This window comes from Mangifera indica, chromosome 8, assembly GCF_011075055.1.
Source record: "Mangifera indica cultivar Alphonso chromosome 8, CATAS_Mindica_2.1, whole genome shotgun sequence".
NCBI lineage: Eukaryota > Viridiplantae > Streptophyta > Magnoliopsida > Sapindales > Anacardiaceae > Mangifera > Mangifera indica.
The window spans coordinates 10863643-10890093 of NC_058144.1; the positions used below are offsets into that span (position 1 = coordinate 10863643).

The window sequence follows — 26451 nt, forward strand, 5'->3', positions numbered from 1 at the left end:
TGATAAATTTAGGGAATATATATATGAACTTGGGATTTAATATTAATGGTTGATTATTTTTGATTGATTTTTGGATTTTGTTTGAACGGAGATGATGAATTTGAATTTGGTGGCTATTTGTTAAAAAACTGATTTTTTTTTCATATTTATTTTATTTATAAATTTAAATAAGTAAAAAATTACTCTTGTGAGGGCAAAAGTGTTATTTTAATACGTTAAAGATGGTAACCTAATGGTAAAAATGGACAAATATGAAATTACCTTGTACTGGACCACATGTAATTTAGGTTATCTGTGGGCACCAATAGTTTTGGGCCCAAAAATGGACAACAAAATTACAAATTTAACATTCGACAGCAACGGCAAAGTCATGTCTCCTCTCGTCTCTTCCGATTGGTCCTAAAATTGAAAGTGAAAGTTCTCAAAGTGAAAGTGGCGGTGCCATCTTCAAATCCAACTCGTTCGGACTTCATAATGCACAATTTCTCCTCTCTCAGGTTTCGCCTTCTATTAATTAAACGTAAAATATATTTACATTTCTTTATCAGTGCTGAGATAAGTTAAAAATTGAACTGAATTCTGTTTATTTCATTATAAAAAAGAGAAATAAAACCCATTTGGATACTCGGGGTCAGCTGTAAAAAGTTTAAGTTTTGATCGTTTTCAAGTAGAAGGATTATTCAGGTTACGCATTTTCATTTTGTTCAGGTTTCAGCTCATTGTTGTGAACCCAAACCCCGTTTGTGATTGAATTGACAGAAATGTCTCTTCTTAGTAGATTCTTTTACAGAAGACCTCCTGATGGCTTGCTTGAATTTGTTGATAGAGTATATGGTTAGTGTTTGTTCCTATTGAGTTGAGTGGATTTTGATTTGGGTAGTGAATAATTTTGTTAGAGTTTATTTTTATATGTGGATTTTCGGTTTTTTTTTTTTTTTTTCAGTTTTTGATTCATGTTTTTCGACTGAAGTTCTACCAGTTGGAATGTATCACATATATCTTCATGAAATTATAACTGATTTGCATGAAGAGTTTCCTGATTCATCATTTCTTGCGTTTAATTTTCGTGAGGGTAAGAAGAGGAGTCAGTTTGCTGAAATTCTATGTGAATATGATGTTACTGTCATGGATTATCCGCGACAGTATGAGGGTTGCCCTCTCCTTCCAGTGTCTTTGATTCAACATTTCCTTAGAGTTTGCGAGAGTTGGCTTATGATGGGGAATCATCAAAATATTATTCTTCTGCATTGTGAGAGAGGGGGTTGGCCGCTACTGGCATTTTTGCTTGCAAGTTTTTTGATTTTTGGAAAGTTTCATAGTGGAGAGCATAGGACTCTTGAAATTGTTCATCGAGAGGCACCTAAAGGTTTCTTGCAGCTCTTGTCTCCTTTAAATCCACTTCCTTCACAGCTTCGTTATCTTCAGTATGTTGCCAGGAGAAATATTACTCCAGAGTGGCCACCTCCGGAGCGAGCACTTTCTTTGGATTGTGTTATTCTTCGAGCCATTCCAAACTTTGATGCACAAAATGGATGCAGGCCGCTTATTCGTGTTTTTGGTCGGAATCTCCACAGTATGGGTGGTCTTTCAACTCAAATGCTCTTCTCCATGGGCAAGAAGAAGAAGACCCTTCGTCATTACCACCAGGTGTGAGGTTTTCTGTTGTACTTGTATTTTTCTCCATTATTTGCATACTGGTGCTGACATGAATGTCTTCTTCTTTCAGGCAGACTGTGATGTGATTAAAATAGACATACAGTGTTTTGTGCAAGGAGATGTTGTATTAGAGTGTGTTCATTTGGACTTGGATCCTGAAAGGGAAGTCATGATGTTTCGAATAATGTTTAACACTGCATTTATCCGATCCAACATAATGATGCTTAACTCCGAAAACTTGGACATTCTTTGGGATTCAAAAGAGCAGTATCCAAAAGGTTTTCGTGCAGAGGTGAATAGACTTTGAAGCTTAACTATATATTGTGGATATATGGGAGAAGGGAAAGGCAAATGATGACAGTTTTTCTACAAAAAAGGAAAAAAAAGAAAAGCAGTATTATGTATTTATGGAAGTTTCTTCTCATTTCGCTCTTCTTTCCCAAGATTAAGGACACTAAGAATTTCAGCAAGATTCTAAGACTTTGTTTTTTTTTCCCCTTTATCCTTTCATCTAACAAAAATAACTTTTCAAGTTCAGGTTTTGTTTGGGGAAGTTGATAGCATCTCCCCTCCAGAGGCTCCGACTACAATTTTAAATGGAGAGGAGAAAGGTGGACTGCCCATTGAAGCTTTCTCTAGGGTTCAAGAACTTTTCAGCGAGGTTGAGTGGGTTGATAGCAGTGATGATGCTGCCCTTTGGCTACTTAAACAACTATCTGACTTAAGTGATGCAAAAGAACTTTCAAGACAGCAAAATAGTGGAAGTTCATATACGTCACCTGTGGATTCTGAAGAAGAAAGCACTGCATCTTGCGTGGCTGAGGCTGATAGTTTGGATGAGGCATTTGATGTTTTTCCTAAGCCCATAGCAGATACGGAGAAATTACTGCCTTCAAATACTACTAATTTAGTTACCTTTACTTCTGAAAATGGTGGTGCACACAATAATATTGTTACTTCCGAACCTCTAGATCAAGTTTATGCAGAAACTATTTTATCTCCACTTCATCCACAATCAATAGTTCCTACTGATGGAATTTTACCTTGTTCCCCTCCATCACTATCTCTGTCTCCTCCCATTACCCACATATCGGACCCACAAACTCCCCCACTTTTTATATCTGAAGGAATTCCCGCACCACCGCTGCTGCCACCAGCACTACCATTTTCTAATGCCCTCCCACCACCACCACCACCACCTCCTCCTCCTCCTCCTTTTAATTCTTCTAAAGCCATCCCACTAGTCCCACCACCACCACTGCCCCCTCCCCCTTTTAATTCTTCTAAAGCTATCCCACTAGTCCCACCACCACCACCTCCTCCATCTAATTCTTTTAAAGCCCTCCTATCAATCCCAACACCTCCACCACCACCTCCTCAACACAATTCTTCTAGAGCCATCCCACTAGCTCCACCACCTCCCTCACTTACTTCTAAATCTAGTCAACCATCCCCTGCACCTCCACCACCTCTATTTTTGGGCAATGCTAATAATGCACCACCACCTCCACCTCCACCTCCACCGCCTTTAGGACCTACAAAGTCAGGTTCAATCCGGCCATCTCCACCACCAGCTCCCAAACTTCCTACTGCTCCTCCTCCTCCTCCACCAATTCCTGGCATGAAGCCAAGTCCTTCCACAATACTTGGACCAAAAAACTCTACAGTGCCACCACCACCTCCTCTATCTATTGGAAAAGGAAAAGTGACTTCAGAGCCAACAAGTCTTGGCAGAGGTCGATTAGCCAGTGGAGGTGGTATTGCTCCTAAGAAAACTTCATTAAAGCCCTTACATTGGGTGAAAGTTACTCGACCAGTGCAGGGTAGTTTATGGGCTGATTCTCAGAAACAGGAAAATCAGTCCAGGTGCGCTAAAGTTGGTATATTTATCATACATCACCTCTTTGATAAATTCTTTTAGATGCTAAAAAAACATCTTTCTATTGTCACCTGATGATCTTGAAAATTCTGGGTAGGGCCCCTGAAATAGATATGATGGAACTTGAAAGATTGTTCTCAGCGGTGTCAGATGCAAGTGGAACTAACAAAGTTGGAGTTCGACGTGGTTCTAGCCTCAATAAACCTGAGAAAGTGCAATTGGTAATGCCATTTTTTCTTTTATTTTCTAAATTTTTTTTGGTGAAAAAGGTTGCATTTATTGCTCTTATTAATTGAAAAGAAGGTATAACTTGACCCTCTGCATCCATAATTTTCATTAGTAACATTACAGATTATATAATCAAATGAAATTTGTTTATCGTACTTAAGAAGAAAAAAGGAAAGAAAACTAGCAGTATTAAGAGAAAAAAATTTGGAAGATCCTTGTCTACCTGAAATAGAGATGAAAAAATAAAAGTGGTATGCATGAGAAAATGGATGGGAAGTAAAATTATGCATCATAAAATTAAAGTTAGATATGCTATTGACTAATATTGCCTGCTAGTTTTTTAAAATTCTTTGTTTTCTTTCAAGCAAATATCTGAAATTTTAGTAACTACTTAGGGATAATTTATATCTGAAATTTTAGTAACTACTTAGGGATAATTTAGATCTTAGGCTTTCCAAAAAACCTGTTTTGCATTATGTTTGTCCTTGTGTAAATTTGATGCTTCCTTGAGAATTCAAAAGTATACTACGATCATATTTTTGTGTGTATATTTTTCTTTTTACTATCTTACCTAAACAAATCTGAAAAATCGCTGAAACATTAATTTTGACCTTGGCATTCTATTAACATTGGAGGATGAAAATTGTTTTAAGGGAATTGAATGAATTTCTGATGATATGGTACCTTCCTGGTGAGCCTGGTTATTGAGAAATGGCATCATTAGCGATAAACTAAAAGTTGCCAATTTCATTTATGCATATACATTTGAGATTTTTATTCTTACTATTGGCATATGGATCAAGTTTGTTATTTTTGCTATATTTGACAGGTTGACTTGCGTAGAGCATATAATTGTGAAATAATGTTGACGAAAATAAAAATTCCTTTGCCAGATATGATTGTAAGTTCACCTCTGCTCCATGCTACATGTCTTAATATTTTTTTCACTGACTCATGGGAATATCAATTTTCATTGAATCCATATTTCATAGTCTTTATGTAAAAGAGTTTGTTTGTCAAAAGAGCTCTTAAATTCCGAGATTTATCTCTTCATTTTATATGGTACTACAGTATCACATTTTGATTATGTTAATGTCTTTGTTTCAATCAAGTGTTAAATGTGCTTTAGCTATCTGATTGATTTCCAAATGATCTTAGTACTGTATTTTTAACCAAGGAATATAATGATATTGCTGCATCCATGAACTTAGAAAATATTGCAAATTACCTCTACTTCTGCAAACTTAGAGAAGTCCCTTTATTAAAGTTCCATGCATCACACAGTGCTATGAGATAGCACTGGTCTTCTCTCCATTTTCTCGAAATGTATTTGTTTCTGTTCAGGTTTTCTGTCACTTGCCTTTCTTGGAAGAAAATGTCAGGGATGGCCAGTTGTGATATTGACATCTCAGGAATTTATTTTGTGCAAATTATTTATGTTTTGCATCTTGCCTGATCTTGGTGTGCAAGTTGATTTAATAATCTTGTTGCTATGCCATGATTTGAGGTGTGGCTTTAGTACACCATACATGAGAGGTTTCTAATTCAAGAGCTGGGGAGGTTTCTGATCCCTCTGAGGCAATTAAGTTTTGCTTCTTATGTTCATGAGTAAGTTGTAGCAATTTGTATTTAGATTGTCGAATATGGATGTACAAGTTCAAATGAAAATAAATTATACTACAACAATCAACATGTTGCATACTGTCAGAAATGGTTTGTTATTGTTTGGGGATGCGGAAGTGATGAATGTATGGACTGCTAATGTTAGGATACATTTTGGTGTTGATCATTTGACTGGTTAGGGACGTGGATCTTGACTGGAGATATGGTAAGAGTGTGATGTGAGAGGTTTTGGAGGTTGGAGCTATATCTTTAAGGCTTTGTTAGTACTGTATCTTTGATTTCTTATTTCTAGTCCTAAATGATTGTTCACATAGGAGCTAGGGAGTGTGTTGCCTTGCCATGTTTCTTTGCAGTTTTCTTTAGTAATATAAAAAAACACGATATTGATGTTGATTTTTGCAATTCTATGATGGAACTTTCCATCTTGCAACAATTATCATGATTCATATTGTTGTGGTATTTATCTGGTAAGCAGTGATATTCGTGAGCCAAAAATCAATATTTGGTAAAAGTGGTGAAAATTTTCCTGTCATTAGTTTGGGGACTAAGACAGTGGTTACTATATTTATTTTCTGCTAGAAAACTGACTCTATTCTTTGTCCCAATTAATTTTGCTTTCTCTCTCTCTCTCTCTCTCCCCCTTTTTAAAAATTAACTTGTGTTCCCTCTTATATTTGATTTTTGAACATTTTATTCTTGAAATTGATGTTCTTTTTCTGTTTTGTTTGTGTTTCCAGAGTGCAATTCTAGCTTTGGATTCTTCTGCTCTAGACATTGATCAGGTTGAGAACCTAATCAAATTCTGTCCCACTAAGGAAGAAATTGATATGCTGAAGGTAATCCTATATGTTCATATGAACCTTTTACAGAGTAAGTGATATGTTTCTGTATATATGTCTGACATGTTATTGTTTCCATTTTCAGAATTATTCAGGTAACAAGGACATGCTTGGAAACTGTGAACAGGTCTGTTCAGATGACTTATGTCTTAAAAATAGTTTCACTCATTAAATTTACATATGATCTTCTAGTGTGAGAGGGACAGAGAGAGATAGAGAGATGTTCCTAGGTGTCTACTTATGTATCACTAGGAGCAAAAGCTCACAAAAAGTGTCATTTTTTTCTTCTTTGTTTTTTTTGGATACGAATGGATCTTAGTTCTTAGATCAGACATTGGCACTTAAGAACCCCAGATGGGTTGGCAGGTTCACAAATAGACCAGTTGGTAAGTGCTACTTGACTAGTGTGTGGATTTTTCTGGTTGACTTGATTGGGATGATTGGATCATTTAGTAAGGTTTTGAGGGGTTACTTTGATTGGTTTGTAGACTGGTTCTCCAGTTTTCTGGCTGATTTGATTAGCTTGGTCCAGTTTTTAAAAACATGACTTATGTAATTATCTTGAATATGTGCAGGTACCTTTTTTTATTATTCTAATATACTTTTCATCATATGACGTTTCAGTTCTTCATGGCATTGATGAAGGTTCCACGAGTAGAAGCTAAGTTACGAGTTTTTTCCTTTAAAATCACCTTTTGTAGTCAGGTATACTTCCAGGCAGTTCGTATATTGAATTCTGCATACTATTATTATTGATGGTATACGGTGTTTAATTTCGCAATTTTATGAAAGGTTGAGGATTTAAGACGTAACCTGAATACCATTAATGCTGCTTCCAGAGAGGTAACTTCAAAATTAATATTGTAATATTTATGAATATACAAATTATTTGCATTCTATCTTGCTCATATTTTCAGGTAAAAGAATCGGTGAAATTGCGTCAGATAATGCAGACTATTCTCACATTAGGAAATGCTTTGAATCAAGGCACAGTTCGAGGTGCAACTTTGTTGGTTAAATTTTAATTTTTGACAGTCTTGTGCAATTTGCTTCTGATGCCTGTATTTTTATCATTGGTTTATTTTGTATTGTATTGCAGGATCTGCTGTAGGGTTCAAATTGGACAGCCTTCTCAAATTATCTGACACTCGTGCCAGAAACAACAAAATGACTCTAATGCATTACTTGTGCAAGGTAGAATAACTAAAATAATGTTTCAAGTTTTTACCTGGATCATAAGTGGGTATTGTAAAATAGTAATTTAGTTCTTCTCTCTCAGACTGTTGGGAGGCAAAATCTACCACAGTTAATTGATACTTATCAGGAAAAACGAACCTAATGCTTGTGTCATAATTCATCAAAAGCATTTTCTAAAATCCTGCATTATGAATTTTCCATTTGGCATTTTTGATGTAAGAATGGGTTTTTTTGTGATAACTTTGTAATATTTTTGTCTTCATTAGCTTCTTGCTGAGAAAATGCCGGAGTTGCTGGATTTTGACAAGGATCTTGTTCATTTGGAAGCTGCATCGAAGGTATAATTATTTCTGTTTTCTTATTAGGATTAACTTGTTAATGATAGCCTTGCCTTTCTGCTTCAATAGCGTGCTTTTCTTGTTTTCATTAACTTTTCCTTCACATCAAATAACTAGATTCAATTGAAAATTCTGGCTGAAGAAATGCAAGCTGTAAGTAAGGGTCTTGAGAAGGTTGAACAAGAATTGTCAGCTTCAGAAAATGATGGTGCTATTTCCGTGGGCTTTCAGAAGGTGAGAATAATAATGACACCTGCTCACTCTATAAAATAATCTTTTGTATAAAAAACACATGGTTAAATATTTTAAATAGAATAAAATCAAGGAAAATTTCTGTACCCTTAAGATTATGGCATATGTAGATTGATTCAAGCAACTTGCTAACTATCTCTTGTGCAATAGTTTTAGATATATGCCTCAGTTAATTCATAATTTGGTGTTTCCTTTAGTAGAGATTCTTGCTTTACTTCCCAGCTGTATGAGACAAAATAGGACATTAATACCCAATAAGGAAATTTTACTGGTTAATCATTGACTTTATCCTGGATATCAATGGTATTGTTACTAGTGGCCATTTACTTATTTATGTCTTGTTACTGGTTGATTCTGTGTGGTCCATGTGTTCTCATGTAAACAGCATAGAATCCTTACATAGATGGGTTTTAAAAATCCTTTGATTTGAAGTTAACTTGATCATAATCAAAATGCAAAGATCTTAAAAGTATAATCTGTAGAAGATTCAGAATCAGCCAGTCTTTGTAGTAATTTGAATAATCTCAGAAATCCACTAATGTAGGCAGAACTGGAAGAACTTGGCAGATAGGAACTGAGCAAGACCAGTAGAGACATGAATACAAACCACTAGCAAGTGTGCTTAAGGAAACAACTTGGCCTGATCAAAACTGAACTTAAGCTGCTATTTCAAGTAGTTTGTGTTAATTCATAGCCTGATTAATTTTTCCTTGATAAATAATTCTTCAAATTATGCAACAGAATTTTGTGTGAACAATTTGATCATAGCTGTGATTATTGGGTCTAAGGTTCTCTGCTGTTAACACAAAATTGTGTATGTTTCCTTTTTCTTTCCCCTCTAAAGAGGTGCTTGGGAAAGCGCATTTTAACATAGTTAAAATATTTTTTCTTACCTCACCCACTATCTTCTTTAACTAATAATGATAATAACTTGCATGGTTTTACATATCTTGTTTCATTCTTTTGGAAGAGCATCATAGATCTAAGTTGTGTTGTTAAGTAGTTAAACTATGTGAAGAGCTTATTTCATCTAAGAGAGTGTCCTGTACTAATTCCACAGTGAGCTTGTTTCCTTAGACGTGAACTTTCTTGATGAACATGATAATGATGTTCAGTAGCATGCCAAAACATTTTTTAGCAAACATGTGCTTTGCATTAACATATAAACTTCCTGCTTTTCAGGTGTTGATAAATTTTCTTGACACTGCTGAAGCTGATGTAAGGGCCCTTATATCCTTATATTCTGAAGTGGTGAGTCTAAGATTTCAGCCCGTATACTGAAGTGCATTTTAGCTCTAGTTTGCATCTTAAGAACGGATTCTGTTTCAGGGGAGAAATGCAGATTCATTGTCCCATTACTTTGGTGAAGATCCAGCTCGGTGTCCTTTTGAGCAAGGTTTGATACATTTTTCTATAATTTGTCTAAACTACCAGTACATTTGATGAAGAAGAATAATCAAAATGTTTTTTCACCTCTATGATTTTTCTTTATTTTTTTGTGTTTTGTGGCATTTGTGCAACTGTCGAGTGAAGTTGGTAATAATTCTGCAATTGATTAGAGTTTTGCTTGTTCTCCTATTTCTAAGTAGATGAAGTCAATGCAAATCATTCAATATTTTCTGTCTATATTGCTCAGAGTTAGCAATTTGAGGGAATTCTTCTCTAAAATGATTATTGATCAAATTACATTTTCCTATAAATTGGTGATTCTTTATTGCTTCTGAATGCAGTGACACAGATCTTGGTGGTTTTCGTTAAGATGTTCAAAAAGGCACGAGAGGAGAATGAAAAGCAGGCTGATGCAGAGAAGAAGAAACTTGAGAAGGAAGCCATGAAAGACAAGGCAGCAGCTAATTTATCTGCGAAGAAAGACGGTGTCTCTACTTATAATTTGAGACATAATATTCAAGTTCAGAAATAAGACTCCTGAATACACCTCAATGAATGCGATGGCAAGCACATGTTAGCAAGATGCAAGAGCTGCATTAATCATTCAAAACAGAATGATGAACTTGATTGTTTGTGGTGTTGCGCAGCTTCTTCACTGTAAACTCTGCTGTCTAATTTGCAGCAAAATGGGGTTTCTCTCAGTCAACCTTGAAGAGAGTTGAAATCTTCCATGAAGCTCAAAATTTTGATATGGGGTGGTCTTTCCATAATTATGTTTTGAGCTGTAAATAGTCTATGTGAAAGACAATTTTTCAACTGGAAAGCATGTTCATAAATAAATCCCATTCTGCATTATAACCATAGAGGTGTAAAAATTTTCAGCAATTCAAATTATTTATTTATTTGCTGGGTTGTAAGACATTATTATTTGTCTTGCCCCGCACAATTAACTTTAATTTCCCATTATATTCACATCTGCAATGTCTGAATGAAGAAGGCAAGCCTTACCAGCTCAAAAATACAATTTTATATATTTTACTTTTATGTTTAAAGTCTGTAATCGACTTTCTCTTATGATATTAATCTAATAAACTTATGTTTAAATTTAATCTTCCTAATTATTAAAGCATTTATGGTTTTGAATATTGGAATTTCCCATTTAACTTTGGTGGTTTTGTTTTAGGGTTTTAAAATAAGAAATTCTGTTTAAATTCCTTTTTTGTTTGAAGAATTTGATGATATGATATATATATATTGTCCATATTATTTCACAACTCACATTGGTTTTCATCTTTGCTTTGTGATATCTGAACCTGCTAGGCAAGCGTTATCGCCTTAACATGTGGATGCTTCTCTCCTTTTCTTAGGATTTAGAAGTCTGCAGGAATTTTACAAATTCATTAAACAATTAATATTAATTTATCAAACCTATATAAAATATGTATCCATGAAATTTTCTTTATGATATTAAAAAGGAGTAATATTATATGTATTTATTTTTTATACAAAATTCGTATATAAAAATAATGTATTATCATATAATTAGTGATTCTGAATAATGTGTTATTACGTGAAAAAACAATATCTAATTACATAATTTTGAAAATAGACATTTCACGTGCATACTTAACTTTGAAAAGTGACTTTTCCACCCTTAAAATCTTGGGTTTTCTTTTCTTCGGTGATGGCCACTATCTCTGTCCTCCCTTCTTCTTCTGCAACCACTGATGACTTTAATGACTTGTGAAGAAGCTTCGACGACAACCAATGAAAGACGAATTGAGGACTAATCGAAGGGCATAGATTAAATGTATATAAATATCTACAAGTTTATATGTGTTATCACATGTGTTATTTTATTTTTAATTTAAAGTTATTAAATCATATGATGATATATATAAATATATATATATATTTATATATTTAAAATAAAAACATATAATATTACTTATTAGATAAATTTGTATTTCTGGTAAGATTTTTATTTTGTCTAGATTATTGACTTAATTTATCGGGTAACTCTTATTTAACGTTTGATTCCAACATAATAACCCTCTTTGTCTTGTCCTACAGAATGAAATATATATTTGTTACAGTAAAATTTGTGTTCATCGTTTAATGTAAAAAAAAATTATGGTAAAATAAATTTATTTGCTCATGTGAAAATTCAAGAGAGAATCTAATCTTGGGCACTATCAGATTATTTTCCCATTTAAACTCTGCTTTTTCTTAACCAGATGACATAAATAAATAAACTCTCCTTGTCTGACACTGAATTAACTTTTATTTTTGTTTTCAACTTTCCTAATTAACTTGAAATTCTCTTTGATTTTCCAATTTGGGTGATATAAATAAATAATGTCCTTTTATTTCTTAACTCAAAATTTTGTTTTTCTTTCAGTTTTCTTCTTCTCTTCTCTGCACTTTAGAATTTTTCTCATCAATTTCTAGAGCTGGAAGGTTGGTGGTACTGTCTCGAAGTTCACTCTTGCAAAGTAGTAAAATATAAATTTATATTTTTGTTTTAGTTTCATTTTTTTTTTTAACTCTCTAATTATGTTTTTATGTTTTTAACATCAAGCAAATTTAGGGGATTAACTTAATTTTTTTTTTCTTTTTCTAATTCTCATAATGGTTAGAGTAACAGTAAAAGCTTGTAATACTAATAAAAAAACTTATAACATGAATATAATGTTAATCTAACAACTTTATAATATCAATTATACATGAAAATTTAATGATTTTCAATTCTATTCTATTGTTTCTTTTATTATGAAATTCATAATTTTGGTTCAACAAAAAAAAAAAAAAAAAAAGCAAAAATATGTTAGGATTGTTGTAATCTTGCCTTTCTTTTTCTCTTGACATTCTGGTTCCATAATTGCTCGGATTGTTCTGAATTTTTTTTTTTTTTTTTTTTTGCATATTTTGGTGGAGTAGTATTATATGTATAATTTTATATATAAACAATGATATATTATCATGTGATTGAATATTTATAAATTAAAAATAAAATAATACCCAATTATATGGTGACGCATCGTTATTTGTATCTATATTATTATTGATTTTTGCGATTGTAATTAGAGGAGTACTATATGCACAAATAATGAGTACAAACTTGTGCATAAATAATGACATATCATTATGCGATTGGTTGTTGTTTTATCTCTAATCAATACTATCTAATCACATAAGACATTATATTATCAATAAAATTATGTGTACAATTTTATGCACAAATAATAACATGCGATCATATGATTGAGTAATTTTAAATTCGAGATAAAATAACATCTAATCATATGGTGACATGTTTTTATTTGTACACAAAGGTGCATATATAACGCTAATCTTAGATTATTTGTGCATAAATTTGTATTTATTGTTTGTGCGTATAATTTTATTAGTGTAATTAAGTATTGTTGTTATGGCTTTTGTACAGGAAACAAACCATGGAGAATGAGTGGAAAGCTGCTCTTACTCTTCTTCGTATGAACTCCCAGAAACTGGACAACGAAACAGCACTTTCTTTGAATAATTTGATTAAATCCAGGAAAGAAATTGCCAACTCAAATGAGTCACACGATTATATACCCCTAGCCATTCCTCAGGCGCCAAGCTTGAGAGGGCTTATTCAAAAGTGTGTTTGCAGCAAGCCTTTTGAAAAGCTTCTAACAAGAACCGATTTGAGACCTGATCAAAGCCGATTGTCATTGAACAAAAATGATGTCCAAGAATGTCTAATTTGGATGTTGAATAAAGATGAGAATCTTGAGGCAGGAATACCTGTAACCACATATGATATGAAGGGGAAGCAATACCCCATGATTTTTAAACTTTGGTGTTGCAAAGTTTATGTTCTTACCTCTGGATGGATAGAGTTTCTGCAGAAAAATAAGCTTACAGCTGAAGAAGATTTGGTAATAATATGGATGTTTCGCCATGTTGAGACACAAAAACTTTGCTTCGTCATCAGTTCCAGGAAATCTACACGGCTTCCACAGCCAATGAACACTGGAAGGTTAAGGATTAATTGAGAGCTGGGTCATTAGTTTAACCTAGAAAATGTTGTTTTAATTAACTAATATATCCAATGAAGACAGATTATGGATACAAATAAAAGTACTCAGCAAATTTATTAGCTCTTAATAAATCTGACATTACAATTTAAGTTTATGATAAGGAAGCTATATTTTATACAGTTGAAATCATATGCACCCAAATGCTTGATATGTTGTTATTTGTTGAGATGTTGAATGATGCAATGCAGAGGCTCATTAAGCTTGTTTTTGTGTTGAATCTTTGTTTTTTGCCTTCTCTCTCTGAAGCAAGTAAATTTTCTCGGCTTCAGGAACTGCTAGCATGATGGTGTCAAGTTTGAGATTCATTTCTTCAACTTTTTCCATTAGCCTATCATTTGTGAACATGCCGAGGCAAACACTTTGGATGGTTTCCCAGCTTTCAATTAGTGGTAAAGCTATAATCACTGCTGATCCAATTGTGCCCCAGGCTATGGCCACCGCAGCCCAGAATCTGAAGTATCCCAATTGTGCCCCAAGCTATAATCATCGATTTAAATATTCGGAACATGTTATAATGAACATCCTTCATATGACTTGCATTATACTATTCACCAAAGATTTGATTTTAAATATTTATCAATGTTTGTTTCATAACTCAAATCTAGATCGAATCATTGGATGTTCAAAACCCAGTACTTTTCGAGTCAACAAATCCCATCTTGACCATCATTTTTCTTCATATACAAATAATACATGACCAGCATGACTTGTCTTACGAGATGTGGTTAACCCTGTATATATATACCACATGATCAATCTATTCGTATCGGATCTGACCATGACATTTCAGGTTAAAAGATTACTTTGTACACTAGTGCAATCTTACAATAAGTCATTGACTATGATTTAATAACCATGTGACTTATCGTTATTTGGTCATGTTCGAAAAATGATTCTCTAACTGTTAATCCATACCAATACCGTAATGACATGACCATTATCATCACTCGCACTATTGTCATTTCATGACATTCAATAGAGGTATACAATATGCCTACCATATAATATAATTGTCCAATTTATATCACATTCGTAAGGAACAATTCGACGACTTAGTAAATATATTAAGTGAATAATCCAGACAATTCACATACATACTTTATATTATTGCAAATAAATAAAACAACTTATGTATATGAACAAAAAGACTACTTCTTTTATTAATAATTTATATAAATGTACATACAAGATTAAAATACCTTCAAAACTAACAACACAAATAATTCCTATGACATACACTAATAGAGACCTTGCATTGTTCTCGACCCTAGGAATTATCTAGCTAGTACCAATATGTAGACACCCAAAGGTATCGGATAGTAGCAATGAATAGCAACCATGATTGACCTTTTAACTTATAAAGTAATGATTGCAGTGAGTAGTTGCTTCTCCCTATCAACTTGTAAGCTATAATGTCAATTCCAGACAAGTAAAAAGAAAACTCCAAGCACTTTATTAATCCAATAAATAATATATAATTTTAATATTTTCCATAATTTTATAAACATTTTTGTTGTATCAAAAAAATAAAAAAAACATTTTTGTCGACTGATCCATGAAATATTGGAGCATGTCCATCAAAGACTTTTAACTATTGACATATGAACTTTTAATAGTTGGCTTGTGAACCTTCTTTCTTGTTTCTTCTTTACGATTTGTTCAGTATAAATTACTACACTTGCAAATTAATACTCAATAAAAAAATCTTTGCCTTCAAAATTTACATTTTCTACCATTTTTATATATCTAAAGCTTTGAAAATGAGTCATAACACTACTGCGAAGTTATCAGGTTGATTATATCTCTATTCGGTCTTTGCAATTTCTCAGCAACATCTGTGAATGTCTCAAAAACATCCCAAACCTTGGCCATATAGGCTTGGGTCTGCAATTTGGAATTTGAGAGCTTCGACTTCCCTAATGGCTTATTAAACATCATGAATCAACAAGTGTGAGCATGGAAAGGCATCATCATAGCACAATGCAGCGTAATCAAATATCTAGCCCAGTCTCAATAAGAATGCAACATCAGTTTAGGTGTGTCTAGCTCAATCTCTAATAAGAGTACATCAGTTTGGTTGTGTCAAGCTTACTTTCAACTATTGCAAGAGATTGGGTTTTTAGCTTATTCTAGAATGTGCCAACAAATAGAGGTTAGAATATTTGAGTATTGAGAGATACCCATAAAAGCCTGAGGTAGTTGTGTATTGAGAGGCATCATTTATTGTATATTTAGTTTTTAGGTTCTTTTTGTACCTATATAGAGGACACTTTGTACAACCAAATCAATCAAACAATACAATCATTTTTTTAGCACAACTATAATCTCTCATTGTTTTTTTTTTTTGTTTGGCCTTCATTTTGTTTTTGAGTGTGCATTCATCACTCTTATTTTGTCATTATCTTTTCATTGTTTTCGAGCAACGTTCAAGACAAGAGACTGATTTAACAAGAGTTTTAACTAAGTGTGGCAAATATGTGTACATGATACAATCAACCTTTGACATAAAGGATGAGAAGAATGTCTCTATTAGCCTAATAAGTTGCAAAATGGTGTGACACCTCTTAACTTGACTAAAGAATATTAAATAAAATGTTCATTCCTATTTTGGATGATTCTAATTTTGTTTTATTCTAATCTTAATGTGTGTATATTATTTTTCTTATTTCTTAGGATTTAGAATCCTCATAGGATTCAGATTCCTATTAAGATTGTCCAGTAATATTTTAAATTATACAACATTTAATCAATAATATTTATTCAGTTTTATAACCCTAATTCGAAATTATTCATTGTTTTAGAGCGGTTAACATCCTAATGTGTGGGAGCATGTCAGATTGTTGTTGTGGGAGCATGTCCAATTGTTATAAAGTATCATAATGAGCCACCAAAGCCATTATAATTCTAATCCTTATTGGAAACATCCAAGAAGGTTTCATTGAAATCTATGCCTTCTTTTTGAGCAAAGCCTTTAGTAACTGATCTTGCCTTAATCTTGTCAATTTTGCCCTTAGAGTTTTCTTGGTCTAGAAAATCCATTTACGACCTATGCAATTGACACTAATAGGTGACTGTGCAAGATCTCACACTCCATTTTCATCCATTAACTACATTTCTTCCTTCATGGCTTTGAACCTTTCATCATATTGTGGGCTTGAAATAACTTTCTTACAGTTCACAAGATCTATTGTCTGACCTATGTCATAATTTATCTCACCAAGATAGACATAATAATCATTATAGATAGCTCAACGCCTCTATTTGGTTGATCTTCTAATAGGAATCTCAACTATTGGTTCATTAATAATAAACTTTAGTCATTGGTGGTTGATCTAAGGTGGGATCTATAAAGTAATTTTAATAGTAGCCTCATTTTGAACAATCTTAGGTTTTGCATGAGTTTCAAAAACCTGTTGTCTAGACTTTATGATAGGATTTGGTAAAATACCACCATACCTATCAGAGGAAGGAGCAGTACTAGATGAACCTGATTCATATTTCTTCAAGGATAGAGTGCTACTACCTTTTACTGCATATAGTTCAAGAGACTTTACTATCATGGATTCAACCATTCTAGTATTATGAGAAGGAAAACAAGATCTATATCCTTTGGAATGCTTGAAATAACCTATGATATATCCTAGAACAATCTTAGGATCCAATTTATTCTCGTTAGGGTCATACACCTTTACTTTAGTTGGACACTCCTAAACACAAACATGTTATAAGTTAGGTTTCTTCCTTGTCCAGAGTTAAAAAAGAGTACACTGATTTTGAAGAGCCCTATTGAGAATATACAATGTAGTCATAATTGTTTCACCTTACAAATATTTTGGCCAATTAAATATGCACATTATGCTTCTTATCTTATCCTTGAGTGTGCAATTACATTTCTCAACTACATCATTATGTTCAAGAGTCCCAGACATGGTCTATTGAAAAGCAAACCCATAATCTTGCAAATAGTTGACAAAAGGTCCCCATTGTTGTCTTGAGTCATCATATCTATCATAATACTCTCAACCTAATCAGATCTCCAACTTTGTTGACTTTCCTAATTTGCTTTTCTGATTCAGTTCTAAAGATCTTAAAATTCTCAAGAGTATTAGATTTCTCTTTAATCAAAAGAACATAACCATATATAGAATAATAATCAATGGAGGTGATAAAATCTATTACCACATAAGATAGTTAAGTAGGGCTACTTTTATTTATATTAATAATCACTAATAGATTTTGACTCTAGTTGATCCATGTTTCTTAGTCTTAGTTAGTTTACCTCTTATACAATTAACATAGGTCCCTAGATTTTAAAAATCTAAAAGAGGTAGACCTTCCTATTTGATAAGCCTATCAATTCTCTCTTAAAAAATATGTCCTTACCTTTTGTGCCAAAATAAATAGGATCTCTTTCTAATAAAAGGTTTTTTAACACCAACATTTTTTGTATTTAGAGAACACTAAACACAATTAGGAGCCAAACATAATCTGTATGAATTATCAGATAGAACACGACATCCAATAATGTTTTAATTAAATCACAAATCCACTTTTTCATTTGCTAAAATAAGTTTGTATCTCATTTTGTCAAACAAAGAAACATAAATTAACTTCCTCCTAAAGGAGGGAATATAAAAGTAATTCCTCAAACAAAATTCATAACCAGTATCTAAAAATGACTTAACTGTATCTCAACTATTGATTAGTCCTTGTAAGTTAAAAGTCACATAAATAGAAACATCACTATTGAGCCACCAACTATCTCTAGGAACATTAATAAGATTAGACTTACAACAAACAAAACCTAGAGCATTACCTTGCTCCTTATTCTTCTTATCTAACCAAACCTTGAGTTATTAACAGTTGGCCCTTATATAACTTTTCTTCTTGTAGAAAAAGCTCTTATCTTTAAACCCTATTTTCATATGAGGCTAATCAGTATCCCTCTTTGTAAAATTTCTAGTGTTCTTAGGAGCATGTGCCTTGTGTTTCTTGTTATGCCATTTCCCTTTGTGGTGACCTTTTGATGAACTAACCAAGTTGACAGTTTCTACTTTTTCTAACTTTAACTTCTCTTCTTTAGCCACACATTTAGTAATCAAATTATTAATGCTCCAATTCTCAAATTTACCTATTCAACAAATACATCGGAGGTTCAGGTTAAAAAAAAGGAAAGAATAAGAACAAGTACCCCATGGTTTTCAAACTCCACCCTATCAGAAGTTATGTTCTTGCCCATGGATGGGTAGACTTTGTGCGAGAAAATCACCTTCAAGTTAAAGAGTTTGTAACAATTTGAATATTTCGCCATCTTTATACTAGAAATCTTTGCTTTGTTATCACTATATCCTTCCTCTTCATTAGGAACTAAAAAGTTCAAAGATTTCATAAGTTAAGAGTTTATTTTACAAGATTTTCAGATGTCATTAGTTAGAGTTTATTTTTAGAGGATTTTTGTATTACTAGGTTAGATTATTCATTTGAGTTGCTGGTTTAATTTAGAAAATTATATGCTAAACTATCCTTATTGAAATAATTGATATGATTTTAAATATATATTTATGCTAATGATCAGTTTATGGGTTTTTCATAATTTTAATTTGTGATTATACGTATATATAACCTTAAATATATCTATATAATTCATAATTAATTCAACCAAAAAAAAAAAAAAAAACAATTGACAGGGAGAAAAAATTAAAGTAAAAAGAATGAACTTACAATATCTGAATCCATTATATAATTATCAATTTAGAATATAAAAATTTCGTTAATCCACCCATTTAAAAAAATACGAATATATTTTACTGAACTTTTTAAATATGTTAGGATTAATCTTCAAAAAGAGATGGCGTCAGATAATACACCACAATGAATTTGATGACAAGCATAATTCAAGACAGGATGCTGAAGTTGCTTGTGGTGTTGTGCAGCTTCTTCAGTGTAAACTCTGGGATCTATTTTGCAGCAAAGTGGGGCAAGTTCACTTCTTTCTCCCCGTCAACCTTTGAAGAGAGTTGAAATCTTCCATGAAGCTCAAAATGTTGATATGGGGTCTTTCCACAAATATGTTTTGAGTTGTATATACCATTTAATATGAGTCAAAGTCATTCTTCAACTGAGAAACATCCTGATATTTATATAATGATGGAAAGGGCATTCCATTACACAAGAACAGAGACTCTAGAACGGAGCCGTTCCAAGCTAAAAACAACAATTTCAAGTGATAAAGAAATTATTCTATTAAATTCGTCGTTACACGTATTATATGCATCTTAGTTGTTTCAAACATGTATATTGCATAAAAATTATAGCAAAAAAAACAAGAAAAGAAACGAGTTTGTTCTACGAAGAACTAGTTAGGTTGAAGAGTTGAAGGGATATTCTTTCAAGCAAATTAAAGTTTTTGTCCGTTGAAACATTATTGTAATTTTTGGGTTACTTAGGTTATTAATCCTATTTAATAAATTTATATATATATTATACATGTTTACTATATTTTATCATTTTAAACTCAACACGCCTCTATATCATCCAATTATTTTAACACTTGTTGTGTTCTCTGCTCAACACACATCTGTATCATCCAATTTGGAAAATCAAGTTATTTATATCATCCAAATTATAAAGTCAAACAGAATGTCAAGTTGAGGAAATTCGAAAACAAAAACAAAAATGAATTAAGTGTCAGAGAAAGGAGAGTTTCGAAAAGGACAAAGAAAATGGAGAATTTTCGAAAAGGACAAAGGAAAAAAAGAAAAGTTTATGAAAAGGACAGAGTTGGATGACATTAATTAAGATAAAATTTTATGTAGTTATTTTGTATATATAAATTGATATATATTATTAAATAATTAAATATTATAAATTATGAATGAAATAATATTATATTTATATATATTTATAAATAAAAAAGCACGTACATATAGAATTGCTCTATAAATAATGTCCCTTTTATTTCTTAACTCAAAATTCAGTTTAGCTCTGAGTGTTCTTCTCTTATCTGCTCTTCGAACTTTTCTCCTCAATTTCTAAAGCTAGAAGGTTAGTGGTACTGTCTCCAAGTTCACTCTTGCAAAGTAGTAAAATATAAATTTATATTTTGTTTTAGTTTCATGTTTTTTGTTTCCGTCTCTAATTATGTTTTATTGTTGTAATTAAGTATTGTTGTTATGGCTTTTGTATAGGAAACAAACCATGGAGAATGAGTGGAAAGCTGCTCTTACTCTTGTTCGTATGAACAGCCAAAAACTGGACAATGAAACAGCACTTGCTTTGAATAATATGATTAAATCCAAGAAAGAAATTACCAACTCAAATGAGTCACGCGATTATAGACCCCCTGCCATTCCTCAGGTGCCGAGCTTGAGAGGGCTTATTCAGAAGTGTGTTTGCAGCAAGCCCTTTGAAAAGCTTCTAACAAGAACCGATTTGAGACCCGAGCAAAGCCGATTGTTATTGAATAAGCACGATGTCCAAGAAGGTCTAATTTGGATGTTGAATAAAGATGAGAATCTTGAGGCAGGAATACCTGTAACCACATATGATATGAAGGGGAAGCAATACCCCATGATTTTTAAACTTTGGTGTTGCAAAGTTTATGTTCTCACCTCTGGATGGACACAGTTTCTGCAGAAAAATAAGCTTACAGCTGAAGAAGATTTGGTAACAATATGGATGTTTCGCCATGTCGAGACACAAAATCTTTGTTTTGTCATCAGTTCCAGGAAATCTACAGAGCTTCCACAGACAATGAACACTAGGAATTTAAGGATTAATAGAGAACTGGGTCATTAGTTTAACTTAGAAAATGTTGTTTTAATTAACTAACATATCCTATGAAGACAGACTATGGATACAAATAAAAGTACTCAGCAAATTTATCATCAAAGCTCTTAATAAATCGTACTCAGCAAATTTATTATCAAAGCCCTCAATAAATCTGACATTACAATTTAAGTTTATGCTGGGGAAGCTAAATTTTACACAGTTGAAATCATGTGCACCCAAATGCTTGGTATGATATTATTTGTTGAGATGTTGAATGATGGAATGCAATGCAGAGGCTCATTAAGCTTGTTTTTGTGTTGAATCTTTGTTTTTTGCCTTCTCTTTTTGAAGCAAGTAAATTTTCTCCGCTTCAGGGACTGCTAGCATGATGGTGTCAAGTTTGAGATTCATTTCTTCAACTTTTTCCATTAGCCTATCATTTGTGAACATGCCAAGGCAAACACTTTGGATGGTTTCCCAGCTTTCAATCAGTGGTAAAGCTATAATCACTGCTGATCCAATTGTGCCCCAGGCTATGGCCACAGCAGCCCAGAATGTGAAGTATCCCAAACTGAATTTCCCTGCATTGAGAGAGGAGTAAAAATTAAAAAAACAGTTCAATTCAAAGAGATTTGTTAGGCTTAAATCCAGATTGCTAATGAAGTTGAAATTTGCCTGCTGGAAGAGAGAGAATAGGCCACAATATGACAATCACAATAGTGAAACCAACACCCCACTTCACTATCCATAATTTTGCTTTTATTAGTTTTCCCTCATTGAACTCTTCTTCTGGTAGCTCACTCTTTTCTTTTTCAACCACTGTGATCTGCTTTGTGGTATCCCAGTCATAATTTTGAGGCCACAAAAAACTACACACAGCATGAACAGCTCCTCCAGTGAGTATGGAAACAAGGTTTCCAGCAAGCATTGGGGCATTTCTACCAGTAGTGTCAAGGTTTATTCTGCCATATTCAATGGCTGTGACTGATAACCAAGTTACAATGCCAAGAACACAACCACTGATTGTTCCAACAATGGCTCCGATTGCATTCGCCTTCCTCCATAGAAGCATAAAAGCTATTGGGAGAACGGCTGAACCGATTAGCACTCCCATGGCGAGATACATCCAACCCAATGAAACTCCGGCTTTGTTCAAAATTACCGCTAACAATCCCATGAAACAACCAAAGCCTAATACAATAGCCCTTGAAACTTTGAGAATCTTTTTTCCACTTGCTTCCGGATTTATGTATGTACGGTAGATATCATATGTGCATAATGAGGAAACTGCAATTAGCTCAGAGGAGCCAGCAGATGTCACTGCCCTGTTTGTTAATAAATGAAATAAAATCAAAGTTCAAAAAAGATTCAACAATTGCCACGTAGTTCCAGTTTCAAGCTAGCTAAATTAAAGTTTTAACTTACATGAAAAGCATAGTAAGAAGGAGAATTGATCCAGCTTTTCCCATCAAAGCAGTAGCAGTAGCAGGAGGAACAAGTCCGTGGCCTGCCTCACTTGCTGTTAGTGGTAAATCAAGTGCAAGAGCTCCCAGACCAAGTGATGTTGCCAAAGAGAATGGCACTGCAAACCACACTAGTCCACCCAACAAGTATCCCTTGTGTGTTGATGAAGGCCTTGCAGCAATAGCACTCACCCAATATCCCTATACATTTTCATTTCAAGATTTTAGACAAACATAATCGATAATATGGTTTTTATTTTCTGTATGGAAGAGCTGGAAGTGGTTACAGAACACCATAGAATGGTGCTGAAGCTTACATTATCAACAAAAACAGTGCCAAAGTTGCCAACAATATTTATGATTCCAAACACAAGCCCTCCAGAACTCAACATTGTTAAGTAAGACCCCTTGTAATTACCATTAACAGGGCCACAGGATTGCCCATCGTGGGAAAATGGCTCTTTACATATTCTTGACTTGCTTGCTACCTCCACTAGACGGTTGTATACCACACTAGGACTGCCAAGCTCACTGCTTGCTGTGTAAACTAGGTACACAAATATGACTAATACAACATGCACTGAAACCAATCACGCAACAAAATTAACTCTGAAACTCAAAGAAGTTATCATAGATGAAATGTTGTATAGCTAACATGTACACAGAAAGGAAGAGTTCGAAAGAAATTTGAGAATACCAATAACAGAGTGAATATAGCTTGCCAAGAAGGTCGCTTTAAGTCCTCCTGCTAGAGTGTAGACAATGACTCCAAGTGGTATCAGAAAGCTAGCAGCATAAATGTTTACTCCAGTAAGAGCATTAACAACAGCCGAACCACCAAGGAGCAACATAGCCGTCACTATGATATTTGTCAAGAAGCAGAAAGCAAGAAAAACGAAATGTGCAGCAGTTCCCCAACTGAGTTAAAGAATAAGATTTCAATATTGCACGTGTATATTTATCAAAATAATTTACTTTTATACAGTGTATAACATACCGGGCTTTGACAATTTCACAAACAGTATGGGCATGGGGAGCCTTTCTTTTAATCTCTATGGCCATTATACCAAACAAAAGTACCTGTTGATTAGCATACAGAACAATTTAAGTACCCAAATCTTCGATGTAAACATTTTTTAAAGTAAGAGGGAATAGTTTGAAACATGCCTGGATGGTGGCTCCACTTGCATACCAGAAGGGTCCACTCACTCCATACTGCCAAGCAACATTGGAACTTTGCAAAATTGTGGCAGCCCAAGTCCACTGCAAAATAAGTCCACCATTAAGATGAATTTAAAATCTATCCAAATGTACATAAGGCAGTTGCAGGATGAAAAACTTTGCCTGGGATACAATCACACTGGCAATTAGCCCAGTTTTAACATTCCTGCCTGCAGTGTTAAACCATTCAGATGTGTGGCGAGACCCAACATATCGCTTCTCCAGCCAAACCTGATAGTTCCAGAGTTTGAAACATTTAACAAACAACATAAACTGGTGCTAAAAATGAAGATGTTAATGCCACAGTTACTAAAATTTAGTCCTGTAATAGAACATGCTTGATTTGTAATGTAAAACATCACATTTCTAGGCAGGAAGTCTCCCTAGAGAGTGCTGGCCAAAATTTTCATAGGATGTTTTTCCGCTCAGTTCATACAATTTTGCAGTGAATAGTAAAAATGATAGGATGGTTAAACAGTGACCCCTTCAAGCTAAACCCACCACACTAAACGGGCTACTGGAACAATATTGAAGAGAAAAAACAATTTAGAAAAAAGAAAGAAATTAACTGACATACCAGGAAGGAGGTGAAGACCGCAAAGAAGGCGCCAAAACCCAGAATAACAGAGTAGCCAACGCCCTGATTCAACACAGTTTTTCCCTGGAAGAAACTGCTCTGTCTCACACATCCTTCTCCATCTTCAGAAACATGGTAATATTTTCCCGAGAAACTAAAAGGTGGACACTGTGAACCCATCTTCCAATTTCTTCTGAGCTCTCTTCGGTGGTCACTCAGTCACCACCGTCTCTTTCTGTAACAAAATCCAAACCACTATACGGACATACAGAAGCTAAATCTTCCTGTTTTAGCAATTACAAATTAAGAATTATAACTCTATGGCTGGCTGATTATCTCTTTGGCCAGAGACGAATCTCTTGGATGACACATGATTACCCTTTATTTTAACGTAGTATTTTGTCCAGATTGAAACCTGTTCTTGTAATTTTGGTCCTTTGATTTGACAGGTGCACAAGAATTGAGGCTCCAACTCCGATTGGTCCTGGGATGGCGTATTATTTTGACTTTAATGTTTCCCAAGTCAATTGGGCCAAAGGACAATTTCCCACCTAAACTATACTGAAACTTCAAAGTTTTTTTTATTAATTTTGAAAGTATTATTTATCTACTCATAATCGATGAAATTTAATAGAATCATAATCCTTAAAAATTTAATCTCATTCTCTCTCCTAAAAGTTTAAAACCTAACATTTTTTCTCTAAACTAAGTTTCAAAAGATCACATTTCTCCCATAGGGTTTAATTTCAAAACATGTTCAATTTCTCTGACCCTATCACCAACTGTCTGTCCCTCTCGATGGTTTCTCTTTCCTCAACGGCCCACCTCAACTCCACCTAATCCATCTGACGCTGAGAGATAAGACGACTCATCTTCCCAGAAGGGGGCAATATGATTTTTTTAAACTTGATTTAAGGAAAAAAATTAGTTTTTTAAATTTAGGGAGAAAAATGAAATCATATATAAGTTTATTTTTAATATTAAATATAGAATGATGATTTTACCTTTAAAATTAATAGATTTAAACGGCTATGGGTAGATAAATGAGATTTTTAAAATTAACTAGGGAAACTTGAATGTTCAGCATAGTTTGGGTGGGACATGGTCATTTGGCCAGTCAATTGTTAGGCTGGAAAAGGAATATCCATTTTTATTCATTTTTGTTTTCTTTCTATTGGGACATTCAGAAAGAAATGTGAAAGAGCTTTTGTACAGAGAAGAAAATGGTGAATGAAAAGCTAGGCCCGGTAGGTTTGGTTTTGAAATTTAGTTCCTAATTCGGCCCTGGTGATGATAAGATGAGTATGGTTAGTCAATTTTTTCATGAATAAAAATAAAAAAACCAACACTTGAACTCTCTCAAGACCCATCATTTGGTGGATCTTGGAAAGACAAGACCACGAACTAACCATAATATATATATATATATATATTATGAGCCAACCTACTCAAAATCCATAAAAGAATAACCTAATAAATTCTAAGCCGTGTTCTAAATCTTTCCATGATAAATCTTGATAGGACATGAGTGTGAAGAGACCTTGCATTATTCTCAGCCCTAGGAATTATTTAGCCAGTACCAATATGTAGACACCAAGAGGTATCGGATAATAACAATCAATAGCAACCAGGATTGACAAATTGTTACACTTGCAAATTAGTATTCAATAAAAAAAATTTTACCTTCAAATTTTACATTTTTTATCATTTTTATATACCTAAAGCTTTGAAAATGAGTCATAACACTGTGGAAAAGTTATCGAGGTTGATTATATCTCTATTTGGTCCTTGCAGTTTCTTAACAACATTTGTGAATGTCTCAGAAACATCCCAAACCTTGGCCACAGGCTTAGGTTTGTGATTTGGAATTTGAGAGCTCTGACTTCCCCAATGGCTCATTAAACGTAGTGAGTCAATGGGTGCAAGCATGGCAA

General features: G+C 33.6%; 2 protein-coding genes across 4 annotated transcripts; one reads left to right on the plus strand and one right to left on the minus strand.

Annotated features, from left to right (window-relative positions):
• The first annotated feature begins 341 nt into the window (after nucleotides 1-341).
• LOC123224086 (formin-like protein 14) lies at nucleotides 342-10354 on the plus strand. Of its 2 annotated transcripts, XM_044647614.1 has the most exons (18): nucleotides 342-497; nucleotides 709-834; nucleotides 944-1647; nucleotides 1727-1948; nucleotides 2195-3522; nucleotides 3633-3756; nucleotides 4593-4664; nucleotides 6124-6222; nucleotides 6311-6352; nucleotides 6850-6930; nucleotides 7018-7068; nucleotides 7143-7224; nucleotides 7325-7419; nucleotides 7689-7760; nucleotides 7878-7994; nucleotides 9195-9263; nucleotides 9342-9408; nucleotides 9743-10354. In XM_044647614.1, exons 2-18 carry the CDS (start codon nucleotides 762-764, stop codon nucleotides 9931-9933), a joined length of 3489 nt encoding a protein of 1162 aa, XP_044503549.1. In that variant the 5' UTR covers nucleotides 342-497; nucleotides 709-761; the 3' UTR covers nucleotides 9934-10354. The 2 variants fall into 2 exon arrangements, 1 of the variants encoding a protein (XP_044503549.1); XR_006503897.1 differs by lacking the exons at nucleotides 9342-9408; nucleotides 9743-10354 and having other exon boundaries at nucleotides 7903-7994.
• Nucleotides 10355-13624: 3270 nt separating this feature from the next.
• Nucleotides 13625-24897, minus strand: LOC123224104 (urea-proton symporter DUR3-like). 2 transcript variants are annotated; one of them, XM_044647636.1, is made up of 10 exons: nucleotides 24518-24897; nucleotides 24064-24171; nucleotides 23887-23982; nucleotides 23717-23799; nucleotides 23417-23637; nucleotides 23037-23299; nucleotides 22682-22920; nucleotides 21932-22581; nucleotides 21813-21837; nucleotides 13625-13937 (listed from the first exon to the last, which is right to left on the minus strand). In XM_044647636.1, the coding sequence occupies exons 1-10, from the start codon at nucleotides 24695-24697 to the stop codon at nucleotides 13682-13684; spliced, it is 2121 nt and encodes a 706-aa protein (XP_044503571.1). In that variant the 5' UTR covers nucleotides 24698-24897; the 3' UTR covers nucleotides 13625-13681. The 2 variants fall into 2 exon arrangements, with proteins under 2 accessions (XP_044503571.1, XP_044503570.1); XM_044647635.1 differs by lacking the exon at nucleotides 13625-13937 and having other exon boundaries at nucleotides 21343-21837; nucleotides 24518-24891.
• Between the last annotated feature and the right edge of the window lie 1554 nt (nucleotides 24898-26451).

Coding starts and splice junctions, on each gene's coding strand:
- LOC123224104 (XM_044647636.1), bottom strand. CDS start 24,697: ATGGGTTCACAGTGTCCACCTTTTAGTTTCTCGGGAAAATATTACCAT. Junction 23,638..23,716: donor TGTGAAATTGTCAAAGCCCG/GTATGTTATACA, acceptor TCTTTAACTCAG/TTGGGGAACTGCTGCACATT. Junction 22,582..22,681: donor CTTCTTACTATGCTTTTCAT/GTAAGTTAAAAC, acceptor ATTAACAAACAG/GGCAGTGACATCTGCTGGCT.
- LOC123224086 (XM_044647614.1), top strand. CDS start 762: ATGTCTCTTCTTAGTAGATTCTTTTACAGAAGACCTCCTGATGGCTTG. Junction 4,665..6,123: donor TTCCTTTGCCAGATATGATT/GTAAGTTCACCT, acceptor TTGTGTTTCCAG/AGTGCAATTCTAGCTTTGGA. Junction 6,353..6,849: donor TGCTTGGAAACTGTGAACAG/GTCTGTTCAGAT, acceptor ATGACGTTTCAG/TTCTTCATGGCATTGATGAA.